Source organism: Opisthocomus hoazin, chromosome 2, assembly GCF_030867145.1.
Source record: "Opisthocomus hoazin isolate bOpiHoa1 chromosome 2, bOpiHoa1.hap1, whole genome shotgun sequence".
NCBI lineage: Eukaryota > Metazoa > Chordata > Aves > Opisthocomiformes > Opisthocomidae > Opisthocomus > Opisthocomus hoazin.
The window spans coordinates 19341483-19357053 of record NC_134415.1 but is presented as its reverse complement, the minus strand read 5'-3'; the positions used below and the strand labels follow the sequence as shown (position 1 = coordinate 19357053).

Here is a 15571-nt window from a genome sequence, read left to right as displayed (position 1 = left end):
ATGCAGCTATATTACTTTAAAGGACACGACAGCTTAGTGTAAACAAAGGGGGAATAAACTACAGGGATATATGCACAGTAAGAGTCAATTGGAAACAGCTGTCGGCAGATACTGTGGCAACCTGAAAGCCAGGGCTGAAGCTCAGGGTCGCACAAACTCTCTTTGTTTGTCACAAGTTTTAAATCCCTTCTTGCTGCATGTGTGTGCACACCCACACCAACACGTGTAAGGTGCACTGCAGGAGCAGCAAGGGCATAGCAGCAGCCAGGGATGATTTGGCTAGAAGTGTCTCTCCTTCAGGGCTTAACCTAAAGGAGGAAGAAACAGGGTAATGCAAAAAAACTGCAAAAGGGTTGTAAACCCTTTTCAATTATTGTCTGCAGCCAATCCTCCCAATTCTTGTCTTTAAGAACAGAACCATATAACCATGAAGAGAAGAAAAAGGCATGAATATAGAGGTACCATTTTCGTTTCCAAAGATTTTTGCTTTTCTAGTTGCCTTTAGAAAGTAAGTTTGGGGAGGAATAGCAATCCTGGGCCAAGCTGTAAGATATTTCTGATATCCTGGGTGTAACACTATCCATTACAAACATTAAATGATCTAAGCCAGCGATAGCCCTGGTGACTGGCGTTTCCTGTAGCACAGCACAGCAAAGTTAATAGGGCACAGTGCAAACTGGCAGGCTCCTTAGGGTCAGTGAGCTCAGTCTCCAAACCTCTATCATCCATGTCAGGCCTGCTTACAACAGGATATTTCCTAGTGGAGAAGTCAACAGTCACAAAACACAGCTTTTCACCTCTGGTTTGAGTCCAGACTAGCAGCTTGAGGTGGACTGGTACCCTGAAGTACAAGGTTCATGCTTCATTGCCACTTTGCTGGAGGCAGCAGAAGGGAAGACAAATGACAGAGGCTGTCAGGGTGTCCTTTCTCTCTTTCACCACTTATAGAGGATTCCTCTCACGTAAGAATGCGCCAGACTTGCATGGCAGAAGCGGTGAATGGTGAAAAACATCTTCTGCTGCCACCCACGCTGCTTTTGTTTTGGAGATAGAATTTTTACAAATAAATATCTAGTGTCATACCAAGTCATGGACCACCTTCCTGGATCCTCCTCAGCCCAGCCACCTGCACACATTATGTTACCACTTCCAGGAAATGTTCTACGTGCTTACACGAGTTAATCTGAACCCCAGATACGCTTTGGCAGGTCTGCTAAACAGCATGAAAATCCTGTTGCCCCTATGCCTCCCCATACCTCTGCCCCAGCCTGCAGTCAGCTGCCAACACCAGCAAAGAAATGCATTGGCAGCTGCTGCAGAGAGAGAAATGTAAGCCTTCCTTCATTGTTGGTTTGGATGGTGGGGGTCCAGCCGACATGCAGGCTAAGGCCACGTAAGTAGCTTAATGAGAGCCTCCGTGGGTTTCACTAAGCAATGGAAAGAACTCACTCCAGTCCTGGTAGTCTGGCTGCAACTTTGCTTTTAACTATTAGCTTGTGAGAGCAGACAAGCAATTACATGCGCATTTTCTACTGACCGATGAAACAGTTTTATTGCTTAGTACTGCCAGATATTTCCCAGGATCCATCTCCAGCCCTACTGTCCCTCCTCTGACAGGAAAGGCAACTTTCTCAGGTGGATCAGTGTCTTCACCTATGTGATGTTTAGTGACAGACATCCAGCCCTGTACTCATGTTGGTAGAAAGGCATGAAAAGCATATAGATGGACCTGCTGTCACAGCATTTGAAGGTATTAGAGTCATTGCAGAAGCATACAAAGGCAGATTCTGGCTTCCAAAACCTAATTTACAAATACAGCAACTAATTCTTGAGTATCTCTTTTTACGTTTACCACTCTTCTCACCAAGAGTCAAAAATAACGAAGATGAACACCACTCTCAGCTCTGCTGTATTCTAGGGAGAAGGTCAGAGCAACATTTAGAAAACAACATACAGAACAGACAAATGACATATACAGAACATGGTGGACACATCACTTAGAGTGAAGTCCAAGCACTGCCAATGAGCTGCTTTCATCTACCTATGAGTACTGATAGATTTCTAGTGATGAGTCTTCAGACACAACTCGCTGTCTATGTCTATCTGTTTAATGCACAAAATGTGTGTGTGCATATGTTTATTAAGTGCACCAACACTTCACAGAGACGTGTGTTTTTATGATACTGCAAGAGAGGTTTCTCTGAAGCTCTGCAGGTGTTAGACAGAAGGTCTAGGTGAGAGAAGAAACGTGCCCGTTTGTTTAATTCCATCCCCTCTTGCCTCTATGTTGACCACAGGATGTCCTGTAAGCTAAGGCTTAGCACACTTACTTGGAAAGGAGAATGACACAATTCTGAGCCCTCCGGCCATCAATCACAGAGAGCTCTTTCACTTTTCGTGTGGAGAGGTAGAGATCTTCTGTTGAACCCATCTCTTTCTGCATATAATTCAAAAGAGGGAGGAAAACAATCAGTGTCATGTTTCTCACCCAAGACTGATAGACTTAGCTGAGTGTAATGAGCAAAACCCATCTCAGCCTTGGAAAATCCACCCACACGATGAGACAAAGAGGCAGGAAGGGAATAAAACACATGGGTTGGTCCTGTATAACTTCACAAACAGAAGCCATTCCTTACCACTTATCATCTTTAATTCCAAATACTGGACCTGAGTCTACTGGACTCACTCTACCAACAGTTATGTTATTATTATTATCTTATTGTACAGAACTGCTATGAGGGAAATCAGGCACATTATGGTAACGCCCACTGGTGTCACAGCATATCCTTCAGCAGATGCCTCCTGCAAGGGTTACACAGCATTCTTGAAAAGTTGTGGCACAATCAGGAAAAATCCTTCTATCATCTTTTAAGGCTGCCACTGGACCAGTCCAATACGTATTATATAAGAGATACAAACAGTAGGGCAAGATGGCATTTATCTTATTGAATATATGTTACTAAATGGTCAGCATCTACATCTGAACTAGCCTCTCTTTTTTAAATTAATTAATGCTTTTAATTGTACAGAAACCACCCTTTTCAAAATTCTCTGTCTTTCTCCATTGCCAAACTTATCACTTGGGAAAATACCTGGAAAATCCCCATCCAAAATGTTTGTCACAGCACACAGAGATAAACTATTTGCAAACCCAGTCTGAACCATCCAGAAATCTCCTTGTCCTGCCTACACACCACAGCGATGGGATTTCTTTCACTTCTAGAGACTGGCTTTCTCTAGTTACTTTGAGTATCTTTTAACACCATTCCTTAAAGGGAAGTAGAGGTAATGATAAAAGGTGTTAATTCTGGATAACAGCTCTCTAGGTACCAATAGAGAAGAGGGAACTGGAAATAGGATAGTTTTTGTTTTCCCAGCTAACCGCTGCTGGAACCTCTTCAAAAATGCCTTTCTATGATATCCATATTGTCATGCCTTTAGATTTTGAGACTTACTAGTATAATCTGGCTTTGAATGCACCCATCAGATTAGCAACATGACTTCTTTCTTAGTTCATAACAGCAAGCATGCTGAGTCAGATCAAAAGGTCCATCTACCCCAGTATCCGGTCACTGGGAGTGATCAACAGCAGATACCCAGGGAAAGGTGTAAGACTATGGCAAGCATACAGTGGTGTTTCCCAGAATTCACTCCCAAGACTCAAGGTTCTGCAGCTCAAGGTTCACTTATATCCGTATGACTCATCCACTCAAAGACATTTTGACAGCCAAGTATTTGAAAGTTAAATGTAAAACATAGACTCATACTGCTAGTTGTCATTTGAGTTCTTGGTACAATCAGCTACAATGAGCCTGTGTTGCTCTGGGATATACAAAGGATTCCTACAATCACATCCAAATATGCTCCAGCGAGCCACCACCAATACTAAGTAGCATTTATAAGTAGGTACAATGCACCAGCTGAAGACATGCACACAATAGTTCTGGCCTGATGTGCCCAAAGTGTCTAGCTTGGCAGAAAAAAATTGCAATGTTACCTGATACTTCAAATAGTGTTTCCAAAAAAAGGAAAAATTGGGCATTGGGCAAGTTTATTATTTCTGAGAAAATAACTAACAGTACCAAAAGCCAGGTCACAACCAGGATAATCTGGCACGTAGAGATGTCAAAGTTTCCCTGAGTTTCCTCAGTTTATGGGGAGGAAGACAGGGGAACAGGGAGATAAGATAGGCCACTGTTGGAAGGTAAGAAAGATATTTGTTGGTCTGTGCTCTTGGTTTAAAAGCTTCGCTGTCCCTCACTAGCTAATGTTTATGGACAAGCACACCTGGTTAGTGTTAACCGGCATCCATCCCATAGAAAAAACAAAATGTTTCAGGGTTTGGCTGTGTGTGTGGGGTGGGGGTTTAGACAGCTTCCCCTAAAGCTGTGCAGCAAGGATTGGTATAACAGTCTCCATCCCATTTCCAATCTCCTGACCCACAAGGTTGAACACAGATGAATAATTTGAACTACTCAGACGTGCCCCACTCCTTCGTCATAAGGAGTGTGCTAGTCTCTTCTAAAAATATATTCTCTTCAACTCATATTGAGAAGAGAGATATTTATAGATACTTGGAGTTGTGTGTAAGCAAAAGCAGATGAAGCCTCAGGTTTTACCAAAGCCAGATTGCAATCTTAGCTGAAGGAAAACAGATTGTATATGGACTATCTGCATTTTCTTAGACACAGAAAAAGAGGACCATGGGGGCAGTAGTGACTAGCTTTTGTGAGATAGGCTGAGCACACTAAACAAGAATTGTTGGAGCTGTTGTCAACCTGACAGACAAGATCCCTAATTTTTATTCCATCATTCTTTACCAACTTTCCATCTGGGATAACATTATGTTATGTGCTTCAAAGAGTACTTCAGATTTGAGATTTTAATTGCAAATTTCAAAGTAAGATAATATTTCAGTGCTGGGATAACTAGAGGTGTGGAACATGTTCATCATACTGCTGCTCTGTTTCAAATACAGTTTGATTTTGGTTAGCTGCAGAACTTGTGGTCTGGTACCAGGCAGCACCCTAGGTTACAGTAATTATCAATACTTTAGGGCACTATTTCTACCATATCGGCTTGTTTTATCATGCACACTGCCATGATGAAAGCCAGTAAATGGCTCAGAGCCATGTATTAGCCTCAATCAGTGGCAGAGGTCCTGACCAGACTTTCCTAATACAGTTTCCTGGGCACTCATGGTGAGGACTACTTTCTTCTGAAGCCACCAGAGACATTTGTGAGGACTCCTGAACAACTCTCTTCTGAGAGCATTGCTCTTTCCAGAAGCGTTACCAAGAAATTTGCTTAAGGCGATGAATAAATTGAGAGGTACCCAGATTGAAGACATGTGGGCAGTCTGATACCTCTACTTCATCTAAACACCATTTCAGTCTTTTGCTGAACTTTCTGAGGCTTTCAGCAGTCTGCAATAAAGCAGGAGTTCCTCCAGTCTAACCCTTTTGCTCCTTAACTGGCACAAATCCTTCTGCCCAACCAAAGTGCCTTCCGGTTCTACAGAAAGAAAGATTTTCTTTATCAGAAAGTCTGTGGCTAGCGAATACCTCTGGAGATTTCAGTGCTGTCCAAAGCAGGTGGACCACCGATGAGAACAGTGGGAGTGAAGGCTCCCTGAGAACTCCTTTTGTTCTCCACTAGAGACACCATTACTTTGGTTAAGGAAGAGTTCACATTCACATTCTACTTTGTTCCTGGTCTTTGTCCTCAGGATCATCAAAAAGGGGAGTACAGACACCAGCAGAAACCACAGTGAGTTTATAGCTTAAGTGAAAGAACAGGAACTACTTCTTATTGCAGAGCCAATACATCTAAAGGAATTTTTTGTACCACCTTCCCCACCCACACAGCAGAAGTGCAAGGGTATATGAAAGAGTAGCATGAGAAGAGTCATGACCCCGTAACAGCATGGTGCAGGACTTCACCTTCCCACATAAGGCAAGAGGATCAGGAGGCAGACAATGATACTCACCTGCTTACAGGAGGAGGGGTTAGTTAGCAGGTCCTATGCAGGCAGCAGCCGCAAATAACAAAGAAGGAAACATGCCAAAAATTAGTCACAGAGAAAGATATCAAGTTTAACAAGGCAGCTGAATTTAGACACACACTGTTTTCTAAGAGAATAAAATGCTTAGCAAGTAATACTGGCCTAGGTGGTTCAAAGGTATTTCAGCATTTCTTTTCACATTTTAAAACAGCAAATGTTGGGGAACTAAGAGTTCTAGGTCTTTTCTGAAAAGAATAAATTCAGTCTCCAAAGGATAAACCTCTTAGACTTTGAAACATTAACTAAGATAATGCTTAAATACCTTTACAAATCTAGTCCAGAGCCTTACTGACAGAACTTCCAAGGTTAAAACTTCAGGGTCAGTTCTCCTCTCCTAATGCACAGGCACAGTTTGCCATTATTAGTAGCAACTTGTTTCAATGGTACGTTATACCCTTTAACAACTTATAGCCAAGTATTTTGAAAGCACTCTGTAACCACCAAAGAAGTCTTACAGCACTACTGGGTGACAGACTCCAACTATTTCACAACATATTCCACACTCCAGGAAAACACCAGATACACTGAATCAAAAGGTCAGTGTTACACAGTAGGACTGGAGCATGGTCAAAAGACAAGTGTAAGAATTCTTGGTCCAGCATTCTGTATGCTGGACAATTCTGCTTTCCCTCACAGCCACCAAAAATGATACACTGAGCTTGAGAGAGGAGAAGAGACCCTTTGTCATTAAAAAAATTAAGAAGAAAGAAAAGTTGTTTAATGTAAATTGAACTGGAAAAAAATGAAGATCATGTTAATAACAGCAAAGAAAGAAATGTCTTTATCTGTACACATTCAGCATTTCAGATGCAAAAGAGCAGGGCTTTGCGTTGACATTTTTCTTTACAGATATTTGGATGAAGTTTAAAAGTCACAAACCCAGGGTAAACACATACTTGGCCAGAGTGGAGTATTTCCAAAAAGAAAAGAGGAGAAAAGACTAAGTATGAATCAACTGGAAAAGTTCTCATAAGTTTTTGATTCAATAGCAATTTTGATTGCCTGGTCTTCGAAAAAAAAAATTAAACAAAATCAATGAGAACTCATTGATTGGAATTTTGATATCCAGTTCACACTGGAGTGAGTATGGGTGAAAAAGTAAGTATCATGTAAAGTAGTAACAATGGAATCTTTAAGGGGAAAAAATTCCCACAAAGCCCTCAACAAAAGCTGGAAGGGCAGCAATACACCTAACTACACAAAAATACGAGTAGCTTACAGAAGTGATACTCCAGTGTCTGGAGCCACTATCATGAAGCGTGTTTCATGAGGATGGAAGAGAACGTTCTGAGACCCATGGAGGTCACTCTGAGATGATGGCTCCATTCCAGTGGGCAGGGGTAAGGGTCAGGTTAGTTTACAGTTGAGTAGGCCAGGCTGCTTTTCAGTGGTTGGTAACATAGCTGTAAATATTATGATTCTAACTGAGAGTCTGCAGTGGAGGACAGCTTTGGCTTTCAATTTTGGGGCTCAAAGGAAGCCAGGCTTTGCAAGGTGATTTCTAGTGAGCAAGCTGCAATGTTTGCACCTGAAACATTGGAATGGCACCTTGATGCTGCAATGGCTACTCATGTGCACAAATGACAGTCTGGCTACTTGCAAGACAACTGGGAGCTCACCACCATGGCTAAGCTGTTAGCACAGGGTCTAAATCCAACCTTGTAGCAGCACTGAAGTTTCACCTGCCTTTCTTTCGCTCTATGAACTAAGTTCTTGCTTCAGTGAACGGGACTCACAGAATCACAGAATCACAGAATCACAGAATAGTAGGGGTTGGAAGGGACCTCTGTGGGTCATCTAGTCCAACCCCCCCGCCGAAGCAGGGTCACCTACAGCAGGCTGCACAGGACCTTGTCCAGGCGGGTCTTGAATATCTCCAGAGAAGGAGACTCCACAACCTCCCTGGGCAGCCTGTTCCAGTGCTCCGTCACCCTCAGAGCGAAGAAGTTCCTCCTCATGTTCAGACGGAACTTCCTGTGCCTCAGTTTGTGCCCATTACCCCTTGTCCTGTCACTGGGCACCACTGAAAAGAGCTTGGCCCCATCCTCCTGACACCCACCCTTCAGATATTTGTAGGCATTTATAAGGTCCCCTCGCAGCCTTCTCTTCTTCAGGCTGAACAAGACCAGTTCCCTCAACCTCTCCTCGTAGTGGAGATGCTCCAGTCCCCTCACCATCCTTGTAGCCCAGAAAGACCCACTGAAACAGCAACAGCTATTTGCAGGAGCAGAATGACAAATGAAATCTCATTATGCAACGGTTAACATCACATTCTTCACAGTTCAAGTTGGGATACTTATCTAGGTGGCTATGAGCTAGTGAATCAGAAGAGTAATTCATTAGGTTTATTGGATTAGATAGAAAAATGAGAGAGAGAAGGGAACAGATGGAAAGTCCAAAGACAAGGGGTTTGTTAATTTTAAGGTACTGAAGAAGTTAATCGTAATGACAATAAAGTAATCATCATCACTGTAAGGCTTAATCACAAAGGCTGCTTATGGCAATCAAGTCTCTGTCGTTTCTTAAAACTCCAGAGCAATGATCCAGTTCTGCAGACTACAAAAGACGGAATTTTTGCAAACATACTCCAAAAGCAAAGGAAAGCTGGGGGAGTTCAGGGAGTGAACTACAATCCCTCTCCTGCTAAATCTCATTCAGTGGAGATAGACAGATTGAAAGCGACTAGCTTTCCAAGAAAAAGAGGAGAGAAAAAAGACATTCTAATAAACGGCTGCTTTTAAACTATGCTGTTTGTGTTATAATCTGTAATTGAGACAGTTTCTGTCACCTAGCCAGTTGGGTCATTTGGCTGTTTAAGTAAAAATAGAGAAAGCAAAAGACAGCTAATTCAGTCACCTTGCCCAGTACTCAGACAACTACAGACTTTTTCTTTGGATGAATTGGAGAAATAGAAAGATGCATATCAAGCATGAATGTAAAGCCCAGGAGCTTTTTGAAGCCAATGGCTGCTGAGTTCAAATAAATCATTACCTGTTGGGAGCTGTTGCTTCTGAGAACTGCCCATTAGTACGAAGTATGTCAATAACAGAAGGTTATACTTTGCCCTACATGTCCTCCCCATTTCTTTTGGTCTTGTAATTTTTTGAGCAGTGGCAGAGCAGCAAATGATGTAGCCTGACTGCAGGTGGACAAGGGCCCAGATCACTGTCATGTGTTCTTTCTTCCTTCAGAAATTCAAGGAAGACAAGGTGTGGAAGAGTTCATCCTTACCTGGTGTCTCTGATAAGCGGAGAACATCTTTTCAAAATCTTCTAGATCCAGCACCTTGAATGCCTTTAAATCATCAATCTCATTCCAGATTGTGCCAGGGATCCTCTCCTGAAAGAAAATGTTATATTTTAATGAGATAGCAAAAGCTTTTAGCTAAGAACATCCAGTCCCATTTGGACAGATCATTCTCTCCTGCTCACTGGCCGTATTCCTATGTACTGCTGCTGTTATTTTAGAGGGCATGCTTTGTTTCAAGAGTCAAAGCAGAAAAAAATAGTGGTGTGTTTTTGGTTTTTATTTAAACATACTGAGTATTTTGTATTTTTCATCACAGCAAGCCTGTGATGAAAGAGCACATTCCAAGACTAGTAGACCACATGTCAAGCAATATCAATGATCCCACAGTACGTTTCCTTTCAACAGTGGTCATCCGTCTAGCACAATAATTGTGGTCATGCTGAAAGAAGTGTTATCATCGAGCAAAAAGCTTAGGAAGGGAACTGATGCATGACAAACCCCAGACACATCTTCCTTTCTGCAAATTTTGCCAGGTTCTGTTGTAAACCCCAAAGGGCATGTAGTTTCCATTCTGCCTGCCTGTGAAAGTAGTTGAAGATTTTATTTTATTTTACTTTTAAGGTTCTGAATCTTTGAAGTTTAATTGTTTCTTATTACATGATCTCCGCTGTCTACGTGAGTTCTTCGTTAACTCAGATAGACACAAACTATACCCAGATCTCTGAAAGAGCATCATCCACACTAACTGGAAATGTTCACAACCCATGTGATACATTATCTTGAATGCCAGGGAACTCTAGCTGTCTGACAGATGATTAGCATGGAGGGAGACAGGCACAGACACCTCCTCCAACTTTGCTGTCCACAAACCCTAGACCAAATAAGGTCTTGAAGTACATGAATTAGATAATCAGCAGTCATCCTAAACTAGAAGGCGGCTTTGGAGTCTCCTGCTCACTTTCTCAGGACAGATGTCTTTGCTGGCAAAGACAACACAAAGATTGAACTACCTTTTCCTTCCTACTGGCTGCTAAGGTGTATGTTATGTGGGATAAGATTTGAGCAACTACCCATTCAGAAAAGGAATCATAGAAACATTAAGGTTGGAAAACACCTCTGAGATCATCAAGTCCAACCATCCACCCAACACCACCATGTCTGCTAAACCATATCCTGAAGTGCCACATCTACACAGTTTTTAAACGCCTCTAGGGATGGTGACTCCACCACCTCCTTGGGCAGCCTGTTCCAATGCCTGACCACTCTTTCAGTAAAGAAATTTTTCCTAATATCCAGCCTAAACCTCCCCTGATGCAACTTGAGGCCATTGTCTCTCATCCTAGCGTTAGTTACTTGGAAGAAGAGATCAACACCTGCCTCAATACAACCTCTTTTCAGGTAGTTGTAGAGAGCAATAAAGTCCCCCCTCAGCCTCCTTTTCTCCAGACTAAACAATCCCCAGTTCCCTCAGCTGCTCCTCGTAAGACTTGTTCTCCAGACCCCTCACCAGTTTCATTGCTCTTCTCTGGACACGCTCCAGCAACTCAATGTCTTTCTTGTAGTCAGGGGCCCAGAACTGAACACAGTACTCGAGGTGTGGCCTCACCAGTGCCGAGTACAGGGGCACGATCACCTCCCTACTCCAGCTGGCCACACTGTTCCTGATACAAGCCAGGATGCCGTTGGCCTTCTTGGCCACCTGGGCACACTGCTGGCTCATGTTCAGCTGGCTGTCAACCAACACTCCCAGTTCCTTTTCCTCCAGGCAGCTTTCCAGCCACTCCTCCCCAAGCCTGTAGCATTGCATGGGGTTGTTGTGACCGAAGTGCCATTGGCCTTGTTGAACCCCATAGACTTGGCCTCGGTCCATCGATACAGTCTGTCCAGATCAGGAAAACTTGTTCTTCACACCTGACAACATGGTCTTTCAGTTCATTTAGTTAATGAAGTGTACATTTATTATACTTTATTAACTGGAAAAATAAGGAAGGTGTTGATTAAAAGAAAAAGGAAATGGACAGAAGGGGTTGTAAAAAGACCTAAGCAAATCCCAGGGGATGTAGAGCCAGCAGAATGCTGATGCAGAGAAAACCAGGAACAGCAAGCAATAGCAATCAAACCCTCACATGGGCTACAGATCTGAAGTACCTGACTTGTACCTACACAGCAAAGTGCATTAACACTTCATTATCAGAACTAATTAGGAACAGGCTCTACTTCCCATTCACAGTCATCAAAGGAATGAGGGAAATGTGCTAAGCCACAAGGCTCAAGGAGCAAGGAAAAATGCCTGAAGGGAGGATGAAATGAGAAGGAAATAAAAGTGTGAACTGTTCAGGAGGAAATTCCTGGCAGGGCAGACACTGTGGAGGAAAACCAACACCCTCCCTCCAGAGGCAGCCTGTGAGTGCCTGAAGGCAAGGAGGGATGTCTGCAGTGCTATTTACAGGGAGAGCATATACTAGATGGAAGCAGCACCCATCCCTGAAAAGGCTCACCAATATCACTCTATCTTTCCTTGCAATCAGCGTGGCTCTTCTTTTCATAACAGGAAAAACTTCATGACCCTGTGGCTGTAACACGACAAATGAGTTTGGGAGGCTCATCTCAGCCAAAGGAATATGAGACAAAGTTAATTTTCTTTTCATCCTAACCCTGGACTCTACTGTGAATCTTAACCAGAAGCATCCAGGCAGAGTGTTCATTCTCATTCAATTTCCAGTCTGGCTTTATAAACCTTGAATTATAAATCCTGAGGGATGTATTTGAACAGCAAGGCAGTTCCTCACTGTTTCAGATTGCCCCACCAAACACTGAAGTGGAAGAGTATTTCTTGACAGGAGCCAGTGGACATGACTTCAGGAGCAGTCCTTAGAGTCATCATTGGGATAGAGCCCTGAGGATGCCAAAAAGCTGTATGGTGTGTTTGGCAGAAGGCTGGATGTTAATCAAGGGACAGCTACTCACAAAAGTCTTGCCCATCTACCTGTCCCACTGCAAAACTCCTATGGGAGTGAAGTTTCCCCACAAATGGCAACAGTGAAAATGTGCTACAGAACGGGCTAGTCTGAATGAACTGCAGAGATGTCAGGACAGGCAGTTCTGAGGCTCACAAAGGGACTGCAGATAGTAGTTCTCATCCATACTTCCCCAGAAAAACAACCCAAGGAAGCGAAAATGATTCTCATCTCAATTCAGATTCATTTTAAGACCTAGGCTGAATTTGGTTCTGTGCAGGATGGTTTGTATGCTGCTTGTAGCAGAAAGACAAATTGTGAAGCGCCTATTGCAGTAGCGTGCACAAACAGAACTTTGACCCAAGCAACCCAACTTTAGTGCTGAAAAACCAAATGGGCTAATCCAGTCAAAGATAAAAGAAGGCAGGAACAGGTATGGACAACCTTTGTTAAACAAAACACTTGCAAAGGAGCTGTCTCTTCTATTTCTACCCTAAACTCTGCCCTTGAAAACTTTCATGTTGCTGCCAGATAATATCTTACGCTGAGCTCTTGCTACTCAGTTATAGATTAACTGGCTGATAGTTCCTTGTCATCAGCCAGAGAGACGGAGTGCTTTAGGAGAAACAGACTTGCATAATGTGGTTGCTGTGATAAATGATTCCCTCAGCACCATAAAAAATATTTATGGTCCCTAAACAGCAATTTAAAAATAAAGTAAATTCTTTATTTCTTCTTTCCTATTTTGTCTCTCCTTAAAAAAAAAAAAAAAAGAAAAAAAAAGGAAAGGTCACTTCATCTGTAACCTGCTTTTCTCCCCATAGTTATTTGTTTATTTATATATTCATTCTACAAGTCTTCCAAGATCTGTGGTTTGTCCGCTTTGCAAAGTCTTGGCCCACTTTGAGAAGCAAATCCTATGAACTACATTTCTCAGTGTCCTCTAGCAAAATGGTAGTACATACTAGGTAAGGGAACATCGTATTATCAGAACAAGTATTGAGGAACTACTGGAGAGAGTCCAGCGGAGGGCTACAAGGATGATGAGGGGACTGGAGCGTCTCTCCTCTAAGGAAAGGCTGAGGGAGCTGGGCTTGTTCAGCCTGAAGCAGAGAAGGCTGAGAGGAGACCTTATAAATGCTTATAAATACCTGAAGGGTGGGTGTCAGGAGGATGCGGCCAGACTCTTTTCAGTGCTGCCCAGCGACAGGACAAGGGGCAACGGGCAAAAACTGAGGCAAAGGAAGTTCCATCTGAACGTGAGGAAGAACTTCTTCCCTCTGAGGGTGATGGAGCCCTGGAACAGGCTGCCCAGAGGGGTTGTGGAGTCTCCTTCTCTGGAGATATTCAAAATCCACCTAGATGAGATCCTGTGCAGCCTGCTGTAGGTGACCCTGCTTTGGCAGGGGGGTTGGACTAGATGACCCACAGAGGTCACTTCCAGCCCCTACCAGTCTGTGATTCTGTGAAGGCATTTGCTCCATCAAGCTGCTTTATTTGTAGGTTGCATTTAACAATTTGCTCACTGTAGCTGCTGCAGTTATGTCATTCTGCCTTTGTAATGAAGCCCAGTTTGCTGAGAGACCTAACAAGATTCGAGAATGATGGTGTTTCATGGAGCTACAAATCATATCAAGCTGTCCTCTGCTACATCTAACAGATGATTTTATTTACCCTGAAAGATAAATAGCAATACTTTGGAAGCCACCAAAGTCCATCTTGCCTCAATAATTTCACAGCTTGTGTGAAAACTTACAGTACTTTAGTAGAGCCTTTCATTTGTCCTGCAGGTCTGGAGAAACCATAGAAAATATGAGTGTCCTGTGAATACTGAAGCAGGCAATCCTGCTTATTATTATATTTTACAAATATTAACCTTCAAAAAGTGAGGCAACTTAAATTTTTAATTCACAATTCCATTACAAATCTGAATAAGGGATATGAACAGACCACGTTTCCCAAATTTCTCTCTTGATATCAGATCCCTTCCTCAGCGTAAGAAAAATTCACTTTGAGCAAATTGTATTTCTGGCATGTTTGTTAATTGAAACAGCTGTTTTATCTCACTGTAGGACTAGGCACCACCAGGGCTGTTACGAGTAGCTTCACACTGAGTTTTTGTAGAAAACTTTCCATTTATTTTGAGTCTTTGGCAGCAGTCCTGCATCAGTGTTTGCCATGATCCTCAGGCTGCTTTTAGGAAGAGCGTTCCAGAAATCAGAATCATCAATAACCTTACAGAAATAATTCTTAAAAAAACTGGTAGCAAAACAAACATTTTCTGTTTCTGTGATGATTGTTTTTTGGGGTTGTGGTGCTTTTTGCTTTTTTTTTTTTAATCCTGTGTGGTATGCAGTACAAATACCTTTCTGAGACAATTTCACCCAGGTCTATTTAGAGCTGTCTAAAGAAAGCCCCTTTCAGATCATTGACTAAGTCATTACCAGCCTGACACTTAACGGGAACCTGCTTCTCCAGCCAAGAGATAAAAGGCAGTGCAGTTGAAGGTTGACTTGATTTACTCTGATAACTTCAAATCAATAAGTTTATATTTATTAAAGAGGTAATTATATTAATCCATACTTCCAGTGTGCTTGAAACCCATCCATCACTTGGATAAAACATAAATAAACATCAATATCTGGTCCCTGTTTGACCTTGGGTGTTATGTAAAACTCAGAGTGGGAGAGCAAACTCGACTTGCTGTCCAGAAACAAAGAAAGAAATCTTTCCAGGCCATTACAGTGGTTACACTGCAATATCTTTTTCTTAAAAAACAGACAGCCTTGGCACCAACAGTACTATCGTGTTGTATGAATGGAATTCACAGATGATGCTACAGTGCTGTATGAATGGAGTTGTGGTATGGAAGGGCTTCACCGGAACTCTGCCCATCCATGCATCTAAACGGCTTTGCCACTGATCTTCAGCTCGCATCAAAGCTAGTACAAAATCTTCAATTCTCAAAGGAAATTAGCAGGTTGTCGGAGTTTTCTTGTTAGATGCACAAATACTTTCCAGTCAAACCCTTTTTCATGGTGCCCATGGGAACTGTGGACAATCTGTTATTGTCAACTGCCTAGAGTTTGAATATGCTTGATCGTTCTCCTAACACCAAACAGCTCAGTCCTTTTCTTCCAAAGACAATATCGGCATTGGAAAAAAAGGTGTCATATGAATTGTCCTGCAGAACAGCCTTGATTCCACTACTGAGAAAGCACATCACAGACAAAGCCCTCTTGGCCAGCCCTGTCCACACTCCTTGCGGGCTCTGCTGGCTTTCTCTCACTCTCTTGAGGCA

The 15571-nt window shown here is 42.6% G+C and overlaps 1 protein-coding gene across 9 annotated transcripts in view; it reads right to left on the bottom strand.

Moving 5' to 3' along the window:
- The window catches only part of DAAM2 (dishevelled associated activator of morphogenesis 2), a 221097-nt gene that overhangs the window by 34438 nt on the left and 171088 nt on the right, over window positions 1-15571 (bottom strand). For 8 of the 9 annotated variants that reach the window (XM_075412807.1, XM_075412808.1, XM_075412812.1 and 5 more), the window contains 3 exons: window positions 9296-9403; window positions 5990-6022; window positions 2331-2437 (listed from right to left, as the gene is read on the bottom strand). In XM_075412807.1, the coding sequence (XP_075268922.1) occupies window positions 2331-2437; window positions 5990-6022; window positions 9296-9403 (248 nt within the window). The remainder of the gene's footprint in view (window positions 1-2330; window positions 2438-5989; window positions 6023-9295; window positions 9404-15571) is intronic. The other variant, XM_075412816.1, reaches the window with a different exon arrangement.